Source organism: Hemicordylus capensis, chromosome 1, assembly GCF_027244095.1.
Source record: "Hemicordylus capensis ecotype Gifberg chromosome 1, rHemCap1.1.pri, whole genome shotgun sequence".
Taxonomy (NCBI): domain Eukaryota; kingdom Metazoa; phylum Chordata; class Lepidosauria; order Squamata; family Cordylidae; genus Hemicordylus; species Hemicordylus capensis.
Genome location: NC_069657.1, coordinates 175,912,533 through 175,939,575, shown reverse-complemented (window position 1 = coordinate 175,939,575; position 27,043 = coordinate 175,912,533). Strand labels below are relative to the sequence as shown.

The window sequence follows — 27,043 nt, the reverse complement described above, 5'->3', positions numbered from 1 at the left end:
CTCCTCATTGGGTCCTGCCTTAGTCACATACTCTTGAAGGCCTGACTGCTCAAGCCTTTCTTGTAGGGAGGGGCTTTCCACTTTACTCTCCCAGAGTATTCACTTGTAAGGATGAATTTGTTCATATTAAAAAGTGAATGGTGGCAGGCAGCCTACTCAGCACTCGTCACAACTAGAGGAGGGATTTTGTATCCCCCTGCCCATCTTGCAGGTTTCTGAACATTCCAAAAACACTGTCGCTAAATATTATTATGAAAGGGGAAATCTGGAACTAATGTAATGATTTTTGAATGTCTATTTCTAATGTTGTTATTAGACTTTCTGTGTTATTCATGCTATAGTCACTCCTTCCCTACACTTGATATAAGGTAACTTTCCCTTCCAATATTCTTTCCCTTTTTGTCAATATTCTATTACTCTTTAGTTGTGTGCTGTTGTGTGCTTGTGAATGTATATCACACCATATCAATCTATGGTATGGGAAGGCTTGCAGGCAAGCAACAGCATTTAGCAAGTTTTAACTATAAAGAATGCTTGAATAATGTGTTATGTTATATGTTGTTAATAGCATCTAGCTTTCCTTTCTTGTGGATGTTCCCCAACATAAGTCTCACTACAAAGTGGCTTAGTCACACGTAAGTGTGCATAGTACTGCAGTATATACTACTTTTCAGTAATTCTGATCAATATCTTGTAGCTTGGGTTAACTGTATTTTAATTCTCATTTCACATATGAGTCATATAATTAACTTTGATCCTTTCCCCACTTCTTGCTAGCAGAATGTTTGTTTACCTATTTATGCACAAAGCATAAGACCTATTGTACAGAAAGCAGAATTTAAACAGTACGCTGCTCATCAGCATACAAACTTGTAGTTAAATATACAAATCAACTTTGCCTTAATCTTACTTTGACTCTAATCTTACTTCTGCTATGTAGCCCTGCTTTTGCCATCTGAAGAATTTTGTTGAATCAGAAACACCATTAGCAATGTCAGCAACATTTCTCTTGAAGTTTATGTGACAAATTCAAAAGATATACTTTGAACCTTTTGTGTGTGTGTGTGTAATGTGCCATGAATGTTTTATCATGTAAGAGGTTTTTTTCTTTTTATTATAAATGATGCCCCATAAACATATTTGGTATCCTTTCTTTTTCTTTTTTTGAAGCTAAACAAAATGACCTCATTGTTTCCCACTCTATTTTCTTTTAAACATTAGCTGGGATGATTGAGATTCAGGAATGTGGGAAAATGGATTCCCAAGCCATGTCTATCCCTTCTAATTCTGAGCTGTAATTTTTGGCTTGGCTTGAATCACAGTCATCACATTTCAGTATGAATCTCACTGTAAAGTGATCTTTCTTAAATATTTCTTTCACTCATCATGGGATCAGAAACAAAGCGTTTCTTACTCTTTCAACAAAACTCTTAAAATGTCTCCCCCCCCTTTTTTTTTTTACAAAGGGAGGCAAAACCCCCAGAATTTCCTTTAAAATGAATTGTTCTTTTAAAAAGGAAGTATCCACAGTTTGATAACCCTGTTTGCAAATCTTGTCCTATGTATGTCAGAAAGCTACAGCTATTTCAATCTGTTTTGCTTTCTATTCATTTGGGCTCTACAAGGACTGACAACACACTGTTGAAAGCATGGGGTAAGTTTCATTGTGTCATAGAACAAAAATCAGCTGCTTAAAAAGCTTTCTACTACTACTACTACTACTAATGGAATTGATTACAAATTACACCACCATATTTATCATCTCCTTTACAATTTAAGTGAAGAAGTTATATGATGGACAACCCCTTTTTTAACTTTATGGAACACTGTTTAATATCTGAAACAAGAGTCCAGCCTTAAAGCCTTTTGAAATAATGTTTAATGTTCACATATGTTTAATACCAAAACTCTGACCTTAGGAGACTGGTGCTTAATGGGAAGGTTTTGGCAAATCTCTGTATGCTTCAGAAGTTATGCTATTCTGATCTCTTTGGTGGGCCTGGATAAGCAGCTGACAAGAACCAAATATTTTAAAATGATTTCCAGTTGTGCAAATTCATCAACTTTACAGAACTAGTCATTGCTCCACGATACACCAAAGTACTTGGCAATCAGCAAAAAAGATACACCACTGTCACAAACATTCTTCAGCAACGTAAATATTACCATACATTCCAGCATTTCACAGATGAAAATAAGTACACACTTGTGTTATATTAACTGTCTGTTCTCTCATTAATAATCATTTGTCTACACACACACACACCCCTTTTTGACTTCTATAAATTTCTGAAAGTTTATGGCAATGTCCCTCTTAGGGCTAATGGTAGTGTAGGGCAGGTATGGGACTGCAATGAAGAGGGAAGATATTAAACTCCACCTCGCTGGCCACTGCAGTCCTAATCCTGATCCAGTCCCATGGCTATTAAATTTTTAAAGAAAATAATGGAATCCCTAATGATGTGTTTAGCATCATGTGTAATTTTAGCAAATATACCAAAACTATTTTCTTTTAAAAGTAAATGTACTGATACAGTAAAAGGAAAGCTAGTGTAACCAAAATTTTGTTAAAAAAATCTGCATAAGGCAAAATAGAGATGAAGCTGAGACAGCTATTTATAAGGGGCAAGTCGTGCCAGAAATATCTGTTAATTACAAAGGGCACGGGCTGACATCGGAGCAGCATTCCGTAAATGTGCCAAGAAGTATTTGTGCTGCAAAAAGTTTCCCCACTACTGCTGCACCTGCATGTGTAGTGCAGGGAGTGAATATTTATGATTTGCACAGCTTATGGAAATGCCCTGTGTCACCCAAAATTATGTCCCTGAGGGTTAGGCAGTCCTCAAAATCATCAAAATCCATTTTCTTATGGCACACCTGATGTGACAATGCTAAGAATGCTTTCCACAGCATGGACACATCTTTCTGGTTTTTCCTGCTCTGGATGTCAGCGACTGATTAAACAAGTCAATAACTGATATCTAAAATAAATACTGGCAACCCAAAAGGTTTCCTGGACATAATTATGAAACAAAGAACTCTAACATGCTAGAGGTCAGGTTATATAATTGCTTTCAGAGGGCTCACACAAAATTATCCAGCATGGAAATTCAAAAGAGATAGAATTAGGCCCCTACCTATGATGTACAAGCCTATGTTACCCATCATGCTCATGAAGTTCCAAGCTATAAGTACTCACTCTTTAACATGCATGTACTTGACTCTTAAGTGACTGAGGAAAGCCCACACACACAGGAGCACCAAGTGCACACAATGTTCAGAATCCTGGTAATCCTATCCAGTGATGCAATATGGCAGTTCTCTCTCTCTGTCTGTCTGTTCAGTCATGTCCGACTCTCGGTAATTCTATTGGGCAGTTCACCCAATCATAATTCGGGTAGGAGAAGCCTCCTTCCCTAATTCGGGAACTGTGCACACTCCTTTTTGCCAGTCATCTGCCAGTTAAAACCAAGGCCAGAGGTGTGGTCCGTGCTTCGTGTGCTAAGCAGCAGCTGGGTTGGAAGGCTCCCTCCTACGTTGAATTACCCATCTTTGAATGAGGTAGGAGGAAAAATCCTCCAACCCAGCTGCTGTAGTGACTGCACCCCCAACCTTGCTTTTAACTGACAGCTGATTGGCAAACGAGAGCATGCAAGCTCCCAAATTATTTATGATTCCCCTAGTATGTATGTGTGCTGGCAAAAGTGTGCATGGACCAGAGGGTGTTTGCTTGTTCAGCTTCACCTTCAGTGGGCCTTGCACTAAACCTTTAAACTGTTTAGAACAATATGAATAACTTTCCAATTGAACTTTGGCAAAGCTTAACTTGAACTCAGTTCATGCAGAGACACTGCTTTGATCTAGTACAGTCGTCCCTTGCCAACTGTGGGTTTCCCAGTCACGGATTTGAGTACCACGGAAATAGTGGCAGGTCTCACGAACTGTAATCTGAGTATCCGTGGTTTGGTGACTTTTTTGAAAATTGGGGGGTTTGGGGGAGATTTTGGGGGTCAGGAGGTCATTTCTGGGGGTCAGGGAGTCTGGGGGCCTGGGGTGATTTTGTGGGGTTTGGAGGGAGTCATTTCTGGGGGCTAGGGGTGATTTTGGGAGGTTTGGAGGTGATTTCTGGGAGTCAGGATGTGATTTTTGATGGTCAGGGGGCAGTTTTTTCTATTTTTAACTGTTTTTTAAAACATTGTTTTCTGGCCAACCACCCAGAGACACAAGTTTTGGGCAGTGTAAAAATATGTTAAATAAAAACAAATTTTAAAAAAATCTGTCTTTTTGTGACCGTGATTCCACTAACCCTGTTTCCCATTGGTTATAATGACTTGTCAACTGCAAATTCGCCAACCATGAGGTTTTCCAGGAACGGAACCCTTCCGGTTGGTGGGGGACAACTGAATCTTAAAGACTCGTGTCTTCTTTTGTTAAAAGGCAATAAGGGTGGGGGGTTTTTTAAATAGAAATCTTCAGCAAAGAAATGAGCATTTAGTAGGATCTGAATCAAAGGAGAGCAAAAATCAAAGAACTGGATAAGATTCAAAGAGATATAAACTGGCTTTGACCATGGCAGTCTACTTCCCAAAGATGAACAGTTGACAGGTCTGTATTAAAATAACTGAGAATGGGATATTAAAATCTGCCCTGTTGTCAGGGCAAAAAGCGGATCTCAGCCATATAGATCATTGGAAGGCAGGCAATATTTAAATGGCAGTAATGCCATTCTGAAGGATCTTGACTATGTGGTCTCCATACAGAATGCATCCCTCTATATATTTAATTCTCCTGGGTGTGCCTTGGAGTGTGCATCCCAGCGCCCAGCTGATTGGCTGGGCGACGGAGGCGCCTGATTGGCTGAGGCGCACCCAGGAGGATTAGTCACCGTGGCGGTGGGCCAGGCCGTGGAGGTCAGAGGTGGTGGCAGGCGGAGGCAAGGCCTAGGAAGGGGGAAAGAAAGGGGGGGCAGAAGTGGCGGTGGGGAGGAGAGATGGCTGGGCTCAGCACGGGCCGGCCGTGGTCAGTAAGCGGAGACTGGGGCAGAAGGTGGGGGGAAGAGGTAATCGCTGGCCCCAAAGAGCACACAGGTGCTCTGTGCAGGGTTGGCTAGTATAATCTAATGCTGAAGTTACAACGATATGGATAAAAACTGTTCAATCATTGAACAGCAAAATTATGTAAGTGTTTGACCACTCAGAGAAAGAAACTGGGCATCTTAGACTAGTAACATATAAATACCAGTTGGATTTGAGGTATGGCTTGGGAGGAGTTGAATATAACCAACATAAAAAGGGACATATGAACTCATTCTATTCCAGTTGTGCTTTTTCTCCCTCTGAAACCTCACACAGATCAACAGTAAAGAACAGATGACTGATACTTATTGCAATAAGCAATAGAAGAAATCTTTCCTCTTATATCCACTGTCACACATTAAGCAATGTAAAAAATGCAAGATTATATCTGTTATGGAACAATATTCTCCATGTATGTCATACTGTAATCTGTTTGCCTCTTTATGGATCCTTAAGCCCACCAGAGAGTTGCCTAGGTCCACATGATACCCTTGAGTGCTGCATTTTGTACTTGGGTCTCTGATTTAGCTGAAAGAAGTTTGAAAACACATGTAGCTTGACAACTCCCTACTGGCTACATGACTGAAGGAGAGCATAAACTATTCCAGTAAAAGCCAGCTGTAACATATTCTTGTTCATCTGGCTTAAGATCTGCCTCTCCCAGACAGTAGCATATGAAGAAGGCAACCATTTTTCTGAACCTTCTTACTTTCATTGAACTTTGCTCCACTTCCAGATACATTATTTAAAAACAAACAAACAAACACAAAGCCTAGGCAGCCTTTTCAGAGGAAGCCATTAATACAAAAAAGTCCTGCTCTCAGCCTCTTCCACCCTGTTCCTAGGCACACTCAAGTGGAAGAAAGCCCATGACTGCAAAGTTATTTATTCCCAAACACATTTTTTTAACTCACTAGTCATAAATGTATTTGAGATTTCAACCCATTTCTTTTCATGGATTCCGCCAAGGATCGTGCACACGGAATCAGCCATAAGAACACACAAAGTATAAGTAGTCATGAAAAAAGAGCTGAAGGACCTTTCTATTATGATAGATGGATACCATGCTAATGCAAAGGACCAATATGAAGTCTATCATTAGTATAACAACAGTGGATATCTGTACAATGACCTGAATAATAACTTTTGATGTCCGAATTGACAAGTGGATTTGGGAATTGGACATGGCAGCTATGACTCTCTACTACTGGTGGAATGGTCCCAGGCATGCTAGAAGGATTGTTTTCCTTCCCCAAAGCTTCCCTCTCAGAAAACACACACTAGTCTGGAGCTAAGACATATGCAGTAGTCTCAAAGCTCCAGGATGACTCTAGCAGCTCAGTCTAGCATGCAAATGCTAGAAATAGCCAACTGAAGATAAAGGGATTCAGATGAGATAGGGAACAAAGAGAGAGGTAGCCTGGTATTTTCTTCCTATCACACCCTAACCAAAACTGTGAGTCTTCAGCAGGTAGCAAATGAGATTTGCTGTGATTCTTCAGCAGTCAGCTGGCACACATAATGTCCAAAACAGGACTTGGACAAAGGGAAGGCCTGATGTCCTTTTCATGCCTTCCACCTAGTGCAGGGTGCAGTGAACATCCTAGCTATTGGCTGCAAGAATTCTAATTTCTCTTTATTAAAATAAGTGTCCTTTAGCAATTGGCTGATCTGCCCGGATGTCACGGAATGATCATCAACACAAAGGGTTTAGGGATGGGAACTCGTTGTGCTGTACCTTTGGGCAAAAGGTACAGATGATCAGCACTTGGGCTAGGTTTATGCATGGCGCATGCATGTGAATACTATGTGCAAGTAATGTGAATGGGGAATACATGGTGTCTCCTCATATTTATGTTAATGAGGGATCTGAACAGGATGTGGTAGCAGTATATGCGTGTAAGTGGGGAGGCAAAGAAAAGGTATTTCAAATAAACAAAAAATTCCAGGAATGTTTTCAGGTAACTTGTGTATCTGAAACTGGGTAATCCAGTTCTAAAATGAAAAATGGATCACAGGCAGATGTGTCAAAGTTTTGAAAATACATGAAAGCTGCCAAATTATGTGCCAAAGCATTGCTGAAAGCAAATTTAATAAAGAAAGAGAACCCTGAAATAGTTTCTGTGGAGAGAATTTTTGTTCTAGTGGCTTCTCTGGGCAGCATTATAGGAAACACATTTCTTACTATTTTATGTTTTTTCAGAGCCAACTTATTTTCCACTGAGGTCAATGGGTTTGGGATCTCAGTGTACAAGCCAACACTCACTAACACATACCATTCAGATACAAAGTTTTTATATCTTAAGTATAATATGGAAAGCTATGCGGTAACCTTTTACCAATACAGAATCTCAGATCCCCATTTACACCCAAGGCTGGTTGCTGCCTAATCCTTATTTGTAAATTACTACCCTGCTCAGATGAGTTCAGACAGGCATGGTGGCAAATAAGGAGTATGTAACAACTACTGCATAGGTTTCTATCCATTTGGTTCCTCTGACAACGTTACCATATAACAGCACCGAATATTTACAACCAATATTGATATACAGTTTTTCAACAAAAGTTCCCAATGTGGTTCACATAGAAATAAAACAAACAAAACAAAATAAAATGGCTTCCTGATAACACTCCCTGGCAATGCCTGACTCCTTGGAAGTGTCACATCATATTAGACCTAAAGAGGTCTAATGTGGAATATGGAATATATTTAAAGGATATACCATATTAGCTTAGAGCTACTTACGTAACAGTATACAGGCAGAGATACTTGCAGGGAAACATTACCTGCTTTCTCCACATTAATGTCATGGGGTTTGAGTTCACTGGTGAAATGAGCTGCAAGTGTCAGAGTTCCCAGGCCTAGAAATTTTGAGGCAACTTGTCTATACTGCAGAAGCAGTCCTGGGACTTGACTCATGCAAGTCAATTTCCTATTACAGCTGCATATGTAAAGCTGGCTGAGCAAGTGCAAAGGAGAATAGGGCTTCCTGTAAAGGCTAGGTAGAAAAGGGAATTTGAGTAGGGGCAGTTTCTGTCACCAAAGCTTGATAAACAGTACTTGCAAAATCCCCTTTTCTCTACTATTATCAAAGCTGCAGGAACTCTGTCCTATAGCTGGAATCTTATTGTGTATGCTTTCACAAGATTCTTTCTTGGCTCCACTTTCAGTATGTTCCCTATACGGTTAGTGCTCTTCCTTTTTGCTTCTATTTTGCACACATAGCTTTAAAATATAGGCAATCTATATTAGAAAAAACTGCATTTTTAAATGTAATTGCATTTTGTAACCTCCATGTCAGTTTGTAAAAATAACAGTTAAAAAGGTTTTAACTTAATGCCATTGAAAGCGAGGGAACAAATTAGTTTCACAGCTAACAAGCCTGATTGATTACACACACAGTTATGACAATATAGTATAGGCCCTGGATCAGCTCTTTTCTGTTTTGTGAGATTGTCTAAAAGTCTCTAATTTTATTGTTATATCCATTCCTTATGCTGAGCTGACAACACCCAAATCTATCTCTCTATGTCATTGTTATCAGGAAAAGGCATTATCTCCCTAATTGCCTGCCTATAGGTAGTAATGGGCTGGATGAAGGATAATAATTTGAAGCTGAATCCAAGCAAGATGGATATGCTGATTATGAGGGGTCGTAATCTGGAGGATGAGATAGAATGTGTTCAGAATGGAGTTACACTTCCCCAGAAAAAAACAGGTATGTAGTTTGGGAGTGCTCCTGGATCATGGTCTCACCCTCGTGTTTCAGGTTGAGGTTATGGCCAAGAGCACTTTTTATCAGCTTCTGCTATTAGACAGCACTGCCGCTTTTTGAACGGAATGACTTCAGAACACTGTTGCATCAGCTAGTAACCTCCAGGCTGGATTACTACAATGAACTCATTGTATGCGGCCTTTGTACGTGGTCCAGAAACTTCAGTTAGTCCAAAATGTGGCAGCCAGTTGGTCTCCAGGATAATTTGGAGAAACCATATCATGCCTATTCTTAAACAGTTATACTGGCTGCCGATATGTTTCCAGGAAAAATATAAAGAGATGGTTATCACCTTTAAAGCTCAGATTGTCATAGGCCTGAGTTACCTAAGAGAGCACCTGTCTGCAAGATCTCCACTGCTCATTAAGATCCTCAGGAGAGCTCCGTCTTTGGGTGCCAATCATCTAGTGGCTTGGGATTGGGATCAGTTCATCTAGTGGTTTGGGATTGGGCTTTCTCCGTTGTGGAACAACTAATTTGTTTCCCTAGGTTGTGGAACATGCCCGCCGTGAGTAAAAGAGACTTATTGTCCTTGGAGGCCTTCAAGAGCGCCCTAAAGACTGATCTTATCAGCCTGGCTTTTAATAATATTTAACCCCTGCTAACTTGGCAATGAGGCACCTTTTAGCGTGGTGATTCTCTTTATTTAGCAGGGGGAGAGTAACTGGCCCTATCCTCCCCCAGCACAGACCTCCAATGACCAATGCTGGTGTCTATTTTATGTTTCTTTTTAGATTGTGAGCCCTTTGGGGACAGAGACCCATCTTATTTATTTGTTATTTCTCTGTGTAAACCGCCCTGATCCATTTTTGGAATGGCGGTATAGAAACTGAATAATGAAACAAACAAATAAATAAAATGATTTTAATAGTTTTAAAATTACTTTTATGTTAATATTTTACCTGGTTTAATTTTATGTTGTGTTAATATTTTAACTGCTTTTATTTTTTATTGTGAATCACCGTGAGCCATTTTGGATGGGCAGTATATAAATAAAATATAGCAATAGCAATAGCAATAGCACTTACATTTATATACCGCTTTATAGCCGAAGCTCTCTAAGCGGTTTACAATGATTTAGCATATTGCCCCCAACATTCTGGGTACTCATTTTACCGACCTCGGAAGGATGGAAGGCTGAGTCAACCTTGAGCCCCTGGTCAGGATCGAACTTGTAACCTTCTGGGTACAGGGCGGCAGTTTTTACCACTGCGCCACCAGGGGCTCCTTATATAAACAAACAAACAAACTTGGAAATAACAATTAAAATAAGGGAAAGTATGCAGGATTGTCATCACTGTGCCTTAATCAGAAATATTATCACAAAATAGCAGGCAGCGAGTGACATCCAGATGAACATTGTGCATGCCAAAAAATGTCTCTGTGAGCAACGAGGAGAATTTCTGCCAATCTTCTTTCTTCATTCTCATGAAAATATGTCCCTGAGGTTTGCAAGGCTCTCATATTTTCTAGAGGTAAGGCGGCTACAGAAGTCAGGGTAGGTCAGCAAAACTTCCTCTCATCCCACTGTGCACGTGGAATTTTTTGCAGCATGCAAAATACTAGCCTGGATGTTTTCCGGTATTAACCACTTCAATTATGTTTGATCTAAGATCGTAAATAAACAACTAACTAACTAACCACTTCAATTCTTTTCTGGAGCTAATGGACAGCCTTCCTTCTGTCCATGGACTGCCAATTACCAATCTCCAGTTTGCAATCTGCACAAGAGATCTGTATCTCTTGTAGTCAAGATATTAATGGGTGTTTAATAGAAAGGTATTAGCCTAGTTTTTAAAGGAATCATTTGTTCATATGTAAGCATAGGTTGTGAAAATCACGAAAGGTTTTGAGAAAGAATCCCCACAGTTGTGGGTGTTTCTGTTTGGCTAATGTGTTGGTAAAAGATTTGTGTCTTTCTAAATATTGGATACTTACTCTAAATGGTTACCAACAGATTAATTTTAATTGTGCAGGGAAAAGCAGGAGAGCGAAATGCCTCCGAGTCCTTTCTGCAATGCCAGTGAAAGCACTGGAGTGCTCCCAGGTATGAATTTAGTCCTGTCACAGCAAATGTTACTGTGGTGAGCACTCAGTAACCACTTGTTTTTGCTGGCAAGGATTAGCATACTAATACTTTCTTTGACTAACAGAGGCTTCATTTCTCTGGAATGAATTAGTCAATGGGGCAGGTATCAGGTAACTATGACAAAGGTGGCAACTGGCTCAGAGGCTTGTCTTTTTCCATTATTGTACTCCTGTTAATTGTTTTTAATGTAGTTTACATGCAGCCTTCCATATATGTCATATACTTCTGTTATAAGTTGTTTTCCTTTTGCCTTTTCTGTTCCCCTTTTAATTTGTACATTATGCTCGCTTTTGATGTTTCCTCTTGATGCTTCTTGATTTTTTTTTAAACTGACGCAGAGTGTGGCTTTTTCACAGACACAGAGGCCCCAGAGAAAATATCCCTTTGAGCCAATTGTAACTTGGACCTTGCACAAAACTATTAACTGGCTCTTGCTTTGAGAAAGGTGGCTATAGTGGGATTAAATGAGTCAGAAGACAGAACTCCTAGAGGAGTCACTGCCAAGATATTTGCACTGCATTCATTTGCTCCTAATTTCTACTCAGAAGTTGCAAACATTTTTTTGTATCATAATTTTTTGAGACAAAATGGCTCAGAATGTGCTTTGGCCAACTGTCATATTCATTGCAGCAATAATATCAATGGTTGATAAGAAGTATATTTCAATGGCCTTCGCTACTCCCGCCCGCTGCAGTCCACAAATATTTCTTGAAAAAATGAGTTACCTACTCAAGTGCTGAGGCATCCCCCCCTAAAATAGCATGCATTTCTTCTCATTTTGTTTTGCTTCTCTTTCTCTGACTTGCATATAAAAACAAGAACCAAAATCTTCTTGGAACAAGACTGAATGGTAAAAGACTTCAAGGATCTTGTCAAAAGTTAAACAGTACAAATTGCATATTTTTCATGGAAGTATTAGCTTTTAGTGCATGCCTGGATCCAAGTATAATAGATTATCCCAAAGTGGGGAAAAATGTATGCTACAAAATTAGCAGAACTAAGAACTCAGATCATTTAGTAGAGCAATATGATCTCTTCACTTTGAGGGTCCTGCTCTTGAAGGTAACTGGAAACACGGAATAAAGCTAGAGGCTGGGAAAAGAAACAAATGTTAGGGAAAGTGTTGCTAAAATGCAATTCGCAAACACGGGAAGTTAGTAAATTAACTGGGTGAGGGGACTGAAATCTCGGTCTCTCAAATGGACAGATGAAGTCATATGCTTTTAAGAAACAAGAGGGGGGAAATAACATTCCACAATAAACATGGAGCTCATATTGTGCATTATTGTCTTTCTTTTGGACAATTGCTTAGTGCCTATATAACTATGGGGATATTTTTCTACAAAACTAAGGGTATAACCAGGGATGATACTTGTCAAATGCAAAGTGACAAGAATGTTTATTTATTTGTTAGTCAGATTTACACAACACCCTATATAAAATCTCAGGGTGGTTTACAATCCAATCAAAACCTAAAAAATCACATAAACAGATTAAAATTACCATAAATAAGCCTTTAAACCTTTCAAACTTCATAAACTGAATGCCTAACAACAACAACAACAACAAAAACAACAATAACAACAACAAGCTTAACTTGTCAGAGCATCTGCACACTAGTACTTGATTGATCTTCTCACCCCCTGTCACAGCCCCCCTCACCTCAGAGATCTCTCCACCCTTACCTGAGCCACATGCCTGCTCTTCCTCCTCCATCCCATTGCTTCCATCCCCCTCACCCCTCTTGGTTGCGGCTGCGGCATTGCTGGTGCCTATTTTCCAAGCTGCAGCCCCTTATCCCCAGAGACCTAGCCACTCTCACCCCGCTCCTGCTTCTCCCCCACAGGAGCAGCAGCTGTTGACCATGCCCTTCCTTGCTGCTGCCACTGCATGTCTGCTTGTTCCCCTCAGGCTGCTGACAGGCCTGGGCCCATCTCTTGCCTGCTTGCCTCCCTCTGCCAATGGCCTTGGTCGCCCCAAACAGCAGCATTTGTTGACTGGGCCCTTCCTTGCTGAAGCCGCCATGGTCGCTCATTCTCCTCAGGCCACTGACAGGCTCAGGGTTGTCGCTCACCCTTCCTTATTTCTCTTTCCCCCTGCCTTCTTTTTCTCTCTTTCTCTCTCCTCCACTCACTCTTCCCCTCTGTTTTCCTTCCCTTCCCTTCTCTCTCTCTATTCCTGAGTAAACAGATCTTGTTCATCTTGTTTCCTTATCTAATTCACACAACAACAGCTTCCTTCTCCTGAATAGGCTCTTTCCTCCCTCATGACCCCTCTCTTTGCAGACCCCTGCTCACTATATACACACACACACACACACACGTGTGTGAGGAGAGAGATATATTCCTCTCCCCTACAATTAAGAACATCTTCCAACTAGTAACAGTTGCATTACAACTGTCCTCAACCATCGCAGGCTCCTCCCCCCATCTGCATTTGGAATCCCCACTGGCCAATTACCACGGTGACACAGGCTCCTCCTCCCTATCTGCATATAGAATCTCTACTGCAAAATCACCATGCTGCTTCTGCTCTCACAGGCTCCTCCTCCCTATCTGCATACAGAATCTCCACTGCCCAATCACCACAGTGCTTCTGCTCGCAAGAGTTGCCACACACGGGATACGCCACAGGTATGCCTTAGATAGATAGATAGATAGATAGATAGATAGATAGATAGATAGATAGATAGATATTATGATGATAACAATAATAATACACAACTTTATTTGTTAGCCACCCCATAACAAATTGTCCTCTGGACAGCTCACAACACAGCATTAAAACATCAAGTAAAAACACATAACACATGAAATCACTACACACACACACACACACACACACACACTACAAAATACAATACAAAAGCTGTGTGTGTGTGTTTGGTTTGTGAAACAGGTGTGTTTCCAAAAGTCATTTAAAAACAACCACAGATGGGGAGAATGTGATTTCATTCCAGAGTGTGTTCCAGAGCCTTGGGCCAACCTTAGAGAAGGCATGGTTTTGGGTCGCTACCAAGTGAGCCAGTAGCAATTGCAACCAGACCTCCCCTGATTATCTTAATAGGTGGCGGGGTTCATGAAGAAGAAGACATTATCTTAAATACCTTGGGCCCAAGCCATTCAGGGCTGTGTAGGTAATAATAATCACCTTGTATTTGAGGACAGCACCTCTAGCAGAGGGATTACAAGCTACTGTCAGTGGCCCACACCCTGACTATTGCTGCACCCATGCAAGGAAAAAAAGATTGTGTGCACTGCGAGCAGCCCCATTTTTGAAGCATAGATGCTCATGCAAGAGGTGATTTTTGCCTCTCCCCTGAGAGCAGGTCATTTCCAGATCATGAGGAGTGCTTCCAGGGAGCACGGTGAAAGCAAGCACTGTTTGGTTGCTTCAGGTTTCCTTTTTACACAGTGATGATATTAAGGTGCTCATATAAATACTTCAGGATTCCCTTTTTGCTTTTGTGTGGTTTTTTTTTAGGTTTTTTTTTACGAAGAAATATTAATCCCCCTTTTCAGCTCCACTGGGGTCCTGACGCACCGGCACCTAACAATAAAAATTAAAATAACCCCACATAAGAAGACAATAATCACAAAGATGACAGTTAAAAGAATTAAATCTAAAGCCAATTAAAGTGGCTTTACTGGAAGCCTTTACTTATACTTTACTTATGAGGCAAGGCAACAGCATCTGGGGCTTTTTAGATTGGAAAAGAGATGACTACGGGGAGACATGATCGAGGGTTTTAATGGTTTCTGTTTTTAATTGTAAACCGCCCTGAGCCATTTCGGAAGGGCGGTATAAAAATCGAATAAATAAATAAATAAATAAAAATTATGCATGGAGTAGAGAGAGTGACAGAGAGAAATTTTACTAAGTAGGGGGTCATCCGAGGAAAATGAAGGCCAGAAAATTGAGGATCAACAGAAGGATGTACTTCTTCACACAGTGCATAATTAATCTAAGGAATTCTCTGCCATGGGATTTGGAGATGGCCACTAGCTTGGATGGCTTTAAAAGGGGCTTAGACAAATTCATGGAGGACAGGTCTATCAATGGCTACTGGTCTGGTGGTTATAGGCCACCTCCAGCATCAGAGGCAAGATGTCTTTAAATAGCAGTTGCAGGTAAGCAACAGCAGGAGAAAGGTCATGCCCTCACCTCTTGCCTGTGGCAACTGGTGGGCCATTGTGCGAAACAGGATGCTGGACTAGATGGGCCTGATCCAGCAGGGCTGTTCTTATGTTCTTATGTAAGCCAATAGAGACTAAACAGACCCAGAGTGTCATACTCAAAAAATGAGAGCCAGACAGTGATCTTGCTGGCTGTACTTTGCATTCTGTTTTAATCATTGCACATAAGCACTGATAACCTGTAAGGAAAAAGATGTGAGCTGAAAAAGGCAAAAATCTATGCATGCACAGTGGTCTTAACAAGGTTGGGAAATAAAAAAATGAAGAATGGCAGATTGCTACTGCATAAGTTCCACTCTGCAAACAATACCAGATAAGTCATAACCAACATCGGGCGCGGGGGGTGGGGGTGGCTTTGTCTCATCTCCTTTTCTTGGGTCTGTGTGCACTCATATAATCAAATGATATGTGCAATCATCATGTGATGCGACCTTGTGTCAACTCACATTATGAAGAGATCAGAGATACAAGAGATTATGTATATCAAAGACAGAAACAGATATCTGAAAGGAGTTTCATAGGATCAGGAGGGTGAGGACATTTCTTGGGTCAAGGCAGCCCTAATTGTACAAGAGGCATACGGGAAAGATGGGTGTTTACAGGCATGGACATATGTACAGAGGCGTAACTATAGGGGGGGCAGGGGGGGCACGTGCCCCGGGCGCCATCTTTTCTGGTCACGTGGGGGGCGCCGCCATGACAAAAAATATATATTTTATTTTTTTGTTATTTTTTTGTTAATACAAATGTTTCCTGCTCCGTGCAGCAGCGCTGCAGCAGTCAAGGGAGTGCGTCGGCGCCCCCTCCCCCATTAGCGGTTCCTTCCGCGCCCCCCGCGCCCCCCCATTGCTTTGCTGTCGCCTGGCGGCCAGTCAGTGGCCTGGCTTGGCGGTGGCGGCGGGCGCTTGTGAGGAAAAACCTAAGTATAATGTAGTATGTTGGGGGCGCGGGGGGGGGGGGGCGCCATTTCAGTGCTTGCCCCGGGCGCCGTTTTCCCTAGTTATGCCTCTGCATATGTAGCTTTTTCAATGTGCTAGAAAAGCTGTTATCACTTTGCAAGCCTATGATGAACATCTACCTTTTGTGGGCCTTTCTTTCTTTCTTTCTTTCTTTCTTTCTTTCTTTCTTTCTTTGTTTGTGGTCTGGTGAGTTAACTACATCAATGAATGAATGAATGAATGATGAATGAATTTCATGGATTTGACGGGAAAGATAGTGTGGTAGACTAAAAAGCATTCAAGACAACATTAAAAGGCACTGGACCTATTTTGCGTAATGTGTGGAGGACTCAAGGCCTCACCTCAAACTTTCCTTTTTTGATGCCATTCACAAAATGACAGACTCCTCACCTGCCCACCCACACAACAACACGTGCAACCTGCCACAGTTCAGAGGGCATGGTCTTTCTGCTCCTTGTGCTGGGAAAGCTAGAAGAAGCATTTTGTTTTCATGTTTCTCCACAGCTAGGGACTGAGCATTGATCTGAAATCAAGAGCTGATGGGACAGACACCATTTTCCGAATTGTAGGGGGTTTCAAAACCTTCCCCACATGCAGATCAGGTGAGGCTTTTCAAATTTGCAGTGCCAACACACAGCAGGAGTATTCATGTGATTTCTTGAAAGTATGATTTGTCATTCATTCTCAGCATCTTCCTGTAGACACAGTGGCCAACGTTCCACACAGTGGAATACCAGGTTTAGAGACTTGATGGGGCCGCTGCACAATGTGAAAGGCAGCCCCAGTGGTGTTGTAGAGGCGGGAAGTTGTGCTATGGCCTAAAACAGAAGATGGGCACTTGTGCCATGCTGCTTCCATTGGAAATAATGGATGTAGTGCTGTGGAAGTGCCCCTGCATTGCTTGAGGTCATTGCACAACTTCCCACCTCTGCAGCACCACTGAGACTGCCTTTCGTGTTGTGCAGCAACCCCAGTGGGTCCCCAAGATTGGCATTCTGCTGCTCTCCTGGTAGCATCACTGCTCATGACACAGATCTTTGACAGTACTGCTTTTTATGTTGATAGTGCATGAAAGGCTGAATGGTGAAGATTATGCTCTGGGCATGCTAAGAATGAGACTCAAATGGTTGGAGACAGGCATTTTACGAAAGTCAGAAGTAATTTGACAGAAACTTCATTTTCCCATGGTGTACACAGATGTTTCTTTTATCCCACAGGTTTTGCAACATTTTCAAACAATCCAAAACCTGGCAAAGACTGTTCACTAAGCACAAAAATGGAATAATATGCACATTGCAAAGTGCATGTCTGTCTCATCCTAAGGATGTGCTCGAAATGTGATTCGGCATCTGAATCACAGCATAATCCCTTTAAAACCAAGGGCTTCCACAGCCCCTTTAACATGGAGGAGAGCAGGTCCATACCTGCTCCTTCTCCACTTGCTGCCACTTCCATTATTGTGGCGCTCCCCCCCAGCTATGCTCACATATTGGTGGGGCATCTCCAAGCTGCCCCTGTGCGATGGCAGCATGCACATGACTTCTACGCACGTGCTATGTGTATGCCAGCATCATGCAGGGACAGCTGGGTGATGCTGCACAATCATAGCTGGGGGGAGCACCACAATAATGGAAGTGGCAGCGAGTGGAGGAGGAGCAGGTATGGACCTGCTCTCCTCTGTGTTAAAGGTGCTGTGGAAGCCTTTGGTTTTAAAGGGATTGCACTGCGATTTGGAATCCGCAACCCCAGTGGTGTTGTAGAGGTGGGAAGTTTCGAGCATATCCCTATCACATCCAATCCTGTATTAGGGGAGAGTAGATTTATTCTACGCAGTCTTTTTTTTTTTTAAGCTTGGAGTTGGGGTGGGATTGGCTGCAGTGATGTGCCCACAGGGTAATTTAGCTTGGCTACCATGTCAGTGTCTCACTCATCCTGCAAGCAGCATCTCTCCCTCTCTCCTGCTGATGCTGGACTACAACTCCTATGATGCCTGACTGTTGGCCACTGTAGCTGGGAACAATGGAGAGTGTAGTCCAAAAACAACTGGAGGGCCAAAGCTGTGCAGCCCTGCCTTATACTATCAGGTGATATCTAGGTCACAGTTGGCAGGTACAGTGTGAGCAAGGGAAGAATTTTGAAAGATCATTAGTAATCTTACGAAGGTTGTGTTGAAAGGTGGGAGGAAATTCCAAGCAATTTCTTGAAGCCCACAGGCTGAGGGATTCGGTTGGTCTTCTCCTTAATGTCAGCAGCAGGGCCAACCCTGAAGGCATTGTGGCTTAGAAAAGGTAAGGCTGCTGATTTACCTTGACTTCTCCTTGAGAATCCACTGGGGTGAGCAAGAATCAGACTAGTGCTGATCCGCTCCTTGGATCCAGGGTGAGATGATCCAATATGGATTCAAGGCAAGAATGATACATCCTGGTTCTCAGCTACAGCTTGTGCCCATACTGTTGGCAGAGATATTTAGACCTGCTGCAATTTAATAAAGTGGTAGCCCTTTATTCCAAAAGTTACACCTCATGTATTTTTTGGTGTGTGGGCAAATCTCTCTTTCATAATGCCTTCAACTCTTTGGAAAAAAGAAAAGAAAATTACCATCTGGCTCCAAAAGACATTAAAGATTAGTCATCCATCTCTTTGTGAAGGGAAAATATAGACTTGAAATTTCTTCCCATAAGTTTAAGGTGATGCAAAATAATTTGAGCAAAATTACTTGTAGAAGATCCTGATTGTACAATATGATTAGTGCAGGACACAGAGGCTCAGTAAATAACATATTAGGCTACTACCACAGGAGATAACAAAGGAAATACTTAAGATACCATAATCATCTTAGCCTTTTTTTTCCAGGTCACTGTAATCTACCCAAAGATAACTAATTGCACAAAGTAAACATTCCTCTCCAACCACAAAAGGAATCCATTACACAAACATATAATTCACAGTCATTTTTAGTGGGCTGTAAACAGTTTGGAATGAGCATAAAATGGGACAAAAATCAAAGTGAGCATTTTGAAATGAAAAAGTGTTTGCTACAAAAGGTCAGTCCCTCTGCTTGGCAAACTATGCAGAAAAGCCTGGGAAAATGTTGGACACACAAGCAGTGAGGGGATTTTAAAGCCAACAACCTCCCTGTTTCTTTAAACAGACATCGGAACCTATAACTGGATGCTGTCAAACAAATGACAGCAAAAAAAATAGAACAGCTGCTAAGAAGTAAAGTTGAGAGATAAAGTTTTTAAAGTTAGGGACCTTCTCCGAAGTGGACTAAAGGTCTTTCTTAAATCTTTACACATGGATCTCAGGATGACTTTTTGGCAGGGAGTCAAATATGTAATTTTGTATATAATTTCTGCCATAGCATCTTGTGCTTGAGAAAGAAAATCAGCAGTGTAGCATTGTCCAATGGCTAATAAATCTTTCATGCCTGCAAACATTGACAGCAAGGATTTGGGAATAGAAGACAACATTCATTGAGTGTCATTAGCTTTCATTAGAGGATTCCCAAGATAAATGAAATGGTATTATTCCTTTACATCGGTCTAAACCATATCAACAAATACAATTTGGAATCACAAAGAATGTGTGCAGAACAATCCAAAGAACGCTTATTGAGAAGTCCCACTGAGCAACTGGATGCATAGAAGGGCAGCCTTAACATACCAAAGCATTCAACGTTATAATTTACCCCATAAGGCAGCACTTCATGTTTAAAATGAGAGTTGGACAGGAGTGCCCATGGAAGTGGGCGAATAAAGTACAGGACTGCTGTTTTCAATAACTGCCATGATATCTAGTTTGGCCCTTGGTGCTGAGGCGGAGGCATCCCTCATTTGCCTGAATGAAGTCTCTTCTTTATTATTGCTTCACATGGCAGTAATCAAGGTATCCTATACTTTTTCTTCACCTGGCTAAAGGCTGAATCTTGGCTGACAATGAAAACAGACCTGAGGATTGAGTTCTCCTGAGCCCTGCATAATATAAACAATCCTGCTGTTAGGTCAATGTTTTCAATGCAACTGTGTCAAATATGTATGCTCAGTCCTAAAATCTGGAAATATTAAATAATCATCAGCAGCATAATTTATATAGCTCTTTAGAGTGTTCTAAGTGCTTTGCATAATTACCTCTGTAATCCTTACAACAACTCTATAAGGTACATCTCTATTATTATCCCTATATTGCAGATGGGAGACTGGGGCTGAGAGATAATGGCTAGCCTACGGCACTTAGAATGAGTGTAGTATTTGAACTGAGAACTTAGCAGCTCACACTCTGAGGGACTACACTGCACCAGCTTCATTGACTCTTACCCACTACACTACATGCCTAATACACACAATACCACCAAAAGTGTGAAAACTCCTTTTATAGCTTCTTCTATAACAAGCTTCCATGTAAAATTAGGAACATCTCCCAAATTTGAGAAAGGAAGCCATCTAGGGAGATATAAGCCATGTGGTCTTTCATTTCATTTCTATCTATCTATCTATCTATCGTATTTATATACTGCTTAAAATGTGTATCTCTAGGTGGGGTACAGAATTCAAATACATACATACATACATATATACAAACAATTTTTAAAAATTCACAGAATAAAAAGTTTAAAAATTTCATGGGATAAAAACAATTAAAAACTGTAACTGAACCTCCCAGGTTATATTACCATGATGAAGGCATTCTCTTAAGTACCCTGGGCCCAAGCCATTAAGTCTTTATAATAATGACTTGCTCTTTGTATTTCACTCGGAAACATATTGGCAGCCAGTGCAGTTCTTTCAGAATTGGTGCTATATGTTCCTTTCAAGTTGTCCCAGAGACCAGTCCAGCTGCCGCATTCTGTACTAATTGTAGTTTCCAGACTACATACAAAGGCAGTTCCACATAGAGGGCATTATGGTAGTCAAGCATGGAAGTTACCAGCATATGCACCACTGTTTTAAGGTCATTTACCTCCAGAAATGGGCGTAGCTGACATATCAGCTGAAGATGATAAAATCCGCTCCTGGCCACTGCCTTAAATTTTACAAGTTAAGCCCAGCATTAGTGTTTTCCAAAGATTTTTTTAAAAATCCGTATAGTTTGCCTAGAATCCTGCAATATACTGGCTCATGAAGTTCCTCAGCAGCAGGCTTTCACTATGCCAGCTGAGGAATGAAACAGAACCTGAATGCAAATAAAATAAAATAAAATAAAACCAGTTTAGAGAGTCTTCTTCAATAAACCAGAACGGAACACTAAACTAAAATCTACTGGTTACCTTGAACATGAGCCCTTAAATACAAAAAACTGTAACCTGTTCAAAATCAGTTCAGTAATCAGATACTCAGGAGATTCTTCTACAGGATGACTGGGACTCTACTCTGTTCCAGCTATATTTGGAGAAAGTGTACAGTATTTCCCATCTACAAAAATAAGAGGAGGAGCAGGAGCAATTCTAGGCAGCTTTTGACTGGTGGGCCTCTTGATGCTCAGGATGCGTACCTTGAGCAGACTGGTTTCCAGTGCATTTTAAATCCCTGTATCTTTCATTTTATTTGATTATCCAGATATTTAGGTTGTAGTGGAAAAAACAAAAACATACGGTCATAGAAGTAATGTAATCAAGATGGACAGGCAAAGTACCACCATCCTGATCTTTTGCCTTTCTCCTGTATCCAACATCCAGTTGTATTCAGAACATAATGTAGGTAATGTTTGTCTGGATATTGGTTTGCCCCAGTAATCTTGCAAAAGCCAGACTCACAAATTAGTTCAGCCAAATCATTTGAATCGCCACAGATTCACTGCCATTGAATGTTGTGCCTCAGGCTTTCTATTGCCTGCTCACATGCTAACTTTTGTAATATGAACAGTTCTCATGTTGATCACTGTGTGTTACAACTACCTCCATAAAGCCATGGTGAATTACCCTGTTCAACTATTCAAACAAAACAAACAAACAAAACCTGATACTATTGCCTAGAAATGTATTAAATCATTTGGTCTTTCTAGTTTGAAGGTTACATTTATAGAATATGCGGTTTTTAAAAATAATGCCCCATCTTAAATGAAGTGTGAAAAGTCCCTGTGTACAGTTACAGTATGTGAAAGGGGGCGGAAGGCATACAGCTTCCTTGCATCAGCCAATATGCCAGCTGCGCTGAGCATTTAGGCCATCTTACTAAGACTATGGAAGTAAACATACAGTTTTCATTAAATGTGCCTTTCCCATAATTGGTACATAAGTATTTCCCATGACTCTGCAGTTGAAATAACTTGGCTGGAGGCATATCTGGCCATTAGGAGGAGGGCTTCAAATCTGTTGAGTCCCAGCCATGCCGGGAGACTTGGCACCTCCACATGCTGCTTCCTAATACCAACCCCACTCGAAAATGTCATCAGAAGCTTTCATAAACATTGGATTTAGCTTCACATAAATTACTGCTGTCCTGCGATCGTTTATGCCAGAATTTAGTGAAAACGTTGAGTAAACAGGATAGAAGTAAATGCAAAGGAATCATAATCCAAGTCCATGATATAGAAAACTGTATACCGAGTATGAAGTCATAAATACAATGATAAAATGAGATTTGTTTTTAATCACATGCCACCAAGATTAGTTATTATTTACATATCAACTAGCAAAAGCCATATTATTAGTTAAGGTTACAGAAAGTAAAAGGAATGAGGTATACAAATCAAAATAGAATCATCCTGTACAGAATCATCATGTGTTCTACAGGAATAATGGCAGTATGTTTTCCATACTGTATGGCAGTATGTTTTCCATAAAGTGCATTTTATACACTTATTTCGAACTACAGATATCTTATATTTCCTTGAAATTCTTTTTATTTTATCTGTGCACACTGTCATACTAACTATATATCCACTATCTCTCATTTCCATCCCCCCCACAAACAATGGCCTACCTTACAGGGCTCTTGTTAGGCAAGCGGCCATAGCACAGTGGTAGAACATGCTATGCATGCAAAAGACCCCAGTTTTAGCCCACAAAATATCCAGTTTAAAAGATATAATGTAGCAGGACTGGGAAGGACTTCTTCAGCCAAAGTATACAATACTGGGCAAAGTGGACCACTGGTCCGACTCAGTTTAAAGCAGTTTCATGTGCTTTATGGTGTATGTATTGTGTTTTGAGGATATAGGGGAAACGCAATGAAATATATTTATTCATCATCATCACCACCACCATCAACATCATCATCATTATCCTTAAGGCATGTGCCCAAATCACCATCTGAAGCGTGGTTCGAGTACAGTTTGGAAGTAGCGCAGGGAAGCTTTAAGAAAGAGGAGAGCAGGTCCTTACTGGCTCTCTGCTGCCCCTGCAGCTTTTTGCAGTGGCACTTGGTCCAAGGAATCCCGCATGGTGTCAGCCCACGCATGGCATCTGTCCATGTGTGGGCGCCATTTGCGTGGTCAGCATGGTGTTACTGACCATGAAAATGGAGCCTGCACATGCCCAGACACCATGTGCGTGCTGGTGCCATGCAGGGGTATTTGGGCCAAGCGCCACCCCAGCACGAAGCTTCATGGGACGGCAGAGAGCAGGTAAGGACCTGCTCTCCTCTTTTTTAAAGCTCCCCTGTGCTTTTTTAAAGCTCCAAACTGTGCTCGAACTGTGCTTTGGGCACATTCCTGCAAAAGAGTGTTGTGTTGACAAAGTAGTTTATTCTTAGGCACTCTTGAAATGCAGAACTGGAAGCTCTTTTCAATAAGCTGTTATAATATCAGCTTGATTCACCCAATCAAGCTGGAATAGTTGGGATTGTAGCAGTTAAATCTTTAAGAATATAAACCCCAAATCACTTTGCTAGTATTCTTGCACTAAGATTTGTTTATTCCTCTTGCAGTTAATAGGACTGTCTGAAGGGGGATATTATTCCGTGATAATTATATTTAAATGTTTGCTACAATATCAAACACAAACCATCAACCTATTCTGAATGTTGTGGAAAAAGAAAAGAAAAAGTACTACTTTCTGAGTGTGCTTTGATACCTATAATTTCCATTCAGCTTCTCATAAGTTCTAAAGTTGTTCACATCAGCAAGGGAGTAGGATTGCCAACTGACCATCTCATCTGCCTTTAAAAGAGGCTTGATACTGGGGAGATTTTTATGGCATAGAGCTAAACATAATCACCTGCTAATTGCAGCAGATCAAACTGCTGTTAAAGGGACAATTCAAAAGGCAGCAACCAAACAAGGGATGTTTACAACATATACATTCTTTTCTTCCAAAAACTATGTTTATTTATCTCATATCTTCTCATATCATACCTACCTAATAAATATTCTGATTTTATAATAAATAATTAATTGTCTGAGAATTATAAAAATTTCCTAATTCTATCTCTGTTCATGTAAAGGAAACATAAATTCCTACCCTGGATAGTTCTACACAACTGGCATTGCCTCTCCCAGTAATGTCAGACAATGATTAGATAAAAACAGTGCCTTCCTTTATGATTAAGTTGATAGTTATTTTGTTGGTGTAGTTCTATTGATTTTAGACTTTCACTTACCAGGCACTCACTAGAGCAAAAGGATTGCCTGTTCTTACTCTGAAAACATCTGTATCTTGGCTCAGGGATCCCCTGAAATTGTTGTAAACTTGCAGGAGATAGGATAAAACCTTAAAATTTTTTTGCACTTTATAAAAAAGTGATTATTCCTTGACCACTAATTTAATCTTTCATTGAAAATGACCTGGAAAAAAAATATAATATATGCCTGCAATTGGAAAGAAGGAAGGAAATTTATATTTTGGAATGAAATCTCTTTATAGCAGTTAAGTAATATGGGTTTCATTGGTGCCATTAATTGGTGGTGGTGCATGGAATCAATTTCTGCGGTCTGTTTCCAATTTGGATTGAATTCAAACCGGACTGTGGTTCTGAAACCTGGTTCAGTTGAACTGATCAGGAGGTCCGGTCTCTTTGGCCGAACTGGGTCAAACTGGTTTGGCAGGCTTGTAAAGGGGGATCCGGTGAGGACCCAGTGAGGAAATGCACACTCAGAAAGTTGCATCCCCCTCCCATTTTCACAGAATTCAGAATAGGTTTATAGTTTGTGTTTGATATTGTACCAAACATTTAAACATAATTATCACATAATTTGGAGCTCTTAATATCCCACTTCAGACAATCCTATTAACTGCAAGAGGATTTCCTCACCGAATTTCCCTTTACAAGCCTGCCAAACTGGTTCATCAGGAACCAGACTCAATTTGGTTCAATCACAGACCGGCCAGCCTTCTTGAAGGCTAGTTTGGTTAGCAATCAGACCAGTCGGATTGGCCCAGTCTGTGGTGAACCTCTTTGACGCGAACTGGTTTTAATTAAAAACAAACATGCAAAAAGTTACAAATGGCAAAAGGCCTACTACTATGATTACTTACAAGTTATAGTGACATTGGGAGAGTGACTGCTGGAGACTTATCAAAAAAGCACTAAGAAAGATGGAGAAGTGGGTGGGAGGCAAAGAGAAATAAAGATGGAATTTTATATGCAATACTGAAGTATAATTTTAAAGGCAGGGCATCCCTAGTGAGTCAACTAGATATGTTAACTTAGAGCTCAAGTGTAAATATAGCTGAAGGACTAGAGAAAGGAGGAGCGGGGAAAATATTGACTATTAGATTACCTACCTCGTTTTTCAACAGCTGTTATGCATGTTTTAACAAACTCTGGGACCGTGGAGCCATTGTATTCACACACACGATGCAAACAGGAACCAAAAACTTGATCTGATAAGGACAAAGAAAAGAAAAAAGGGTTGATTAAAACAGTAGCATGGATTGTTATACAAAAGATAAACTGTAAATGGTCCAATAATCCAACTGCTTGTTGTAAACTTAGCCTGACAAAAAGTACAGACAAGAGCACGTCAATGAATTACTTTCCTCATATTAACTCTGTAATGTTTCATCTTCTTTAGGTTTTGCTTGATATGCTGCATACACATCTAACTAAAGTTAGTCATAACTAAGTCACTGAAACCAATGGAACAACTTTCAGTGCTTTCGGTAGAGCTTAGTAATAACTAGCAGGATTGAGGCCAGAAACGATGATGTCAGTACTTCTTCATGACATACTAATTTGGTACTCCAGCATAAATGTATGTATGGCTAGGACAACACATAGAATGGTTTGAACACTATGCAGCTCTAGCATCATTCTGGAATGCTAAGAGGCTGTATATGTTGCCCTACTCTGTTCCATATGCATTACAATTACATTCTTATTACCACCTATCAAGTCCGCAAAGCTGTACTAAGATAGCTGGCGCCCTGCTGACTAAAGTGCCAACCAGACACTGTGGTCAGCTTCACATGTTGTATGGACCCTGAAGTTGCCATGAGCTGCTACAGTCCCAGGAACACATGCAAGTCCTACTTGTGGCTTCGGCAGCTATATGCTGTGATTGGGCATGTCATATAAAGCCACCCAACAGACACCTGTAACTGTTTGAAGTGAAGAACATGTGTCCAATTTGAAGTGAACATATTTCCATTTCTGTGCCACAAGTATGCCGGATATGCCAAGGCTGGGCACGTTGGGCAAACCCACCAATCTTGGCATAATATTATTGTCTGGAAGGCTAATTTGTGCAGGCCTAGGGCACTGGCCACTCCATCAAACCAATGGTATGGTGCTCATATGAACCCTGTCTGTGTTTTGCCCCCAAAACCAGATAATGTAATTTTTGTGTGGAAACAGGCAAATGTTCATTCATTTCTCACCCAGGTAAAACCTGGTTCAGATCTGCCACAATGAACAGAGGTGGATCAGGCAGATGGGAACTTGAGGTTGGAGGTAGAATCAGATGGAAATCCAGCTCTGAAGCTAATTAAGTGGCCTCGGGCATGTCACAAGTGCTGCCCCGAGTGCCCTGAAGGATAGAAATGGGTCTGGTGAGTCAGTAAACAAACAAA

At 40.9% G+C, this 27,043-nt stretch overlaps 1 protein-coding gene across 9 annotated transcripts in view; it reads right to left on the bottom strand.

Moving 5' to 3' along the window:
• The window catches only part of ARHGAP15 (Rho GTPase activating protein 15), a 609,462-nt gene that overhangs the window by 215,196 nt on the left and 367,223 nt on the right, over nucleotides 1-27,043 (bottom strand). For all 9 annotated transcript variants that reach the window (XR_008313780.1, XM_053285783.1, XM_053285788.1 and 6 more), the window contains one exon: nucleotides 25,757-25,855. Coding sequence is in view for 8 of the 9 variants with exons in the window: in XM_053285783.1 (XP_053141758.1) it covers nucleotides 25,757-25,855 (99 nt within the window). In the remaining variant the exon portion in view is untranslated. The remainder of the gene's footprint in view (nucleotides 1-25,756; nucleotides 25,856-27,043) is intronic.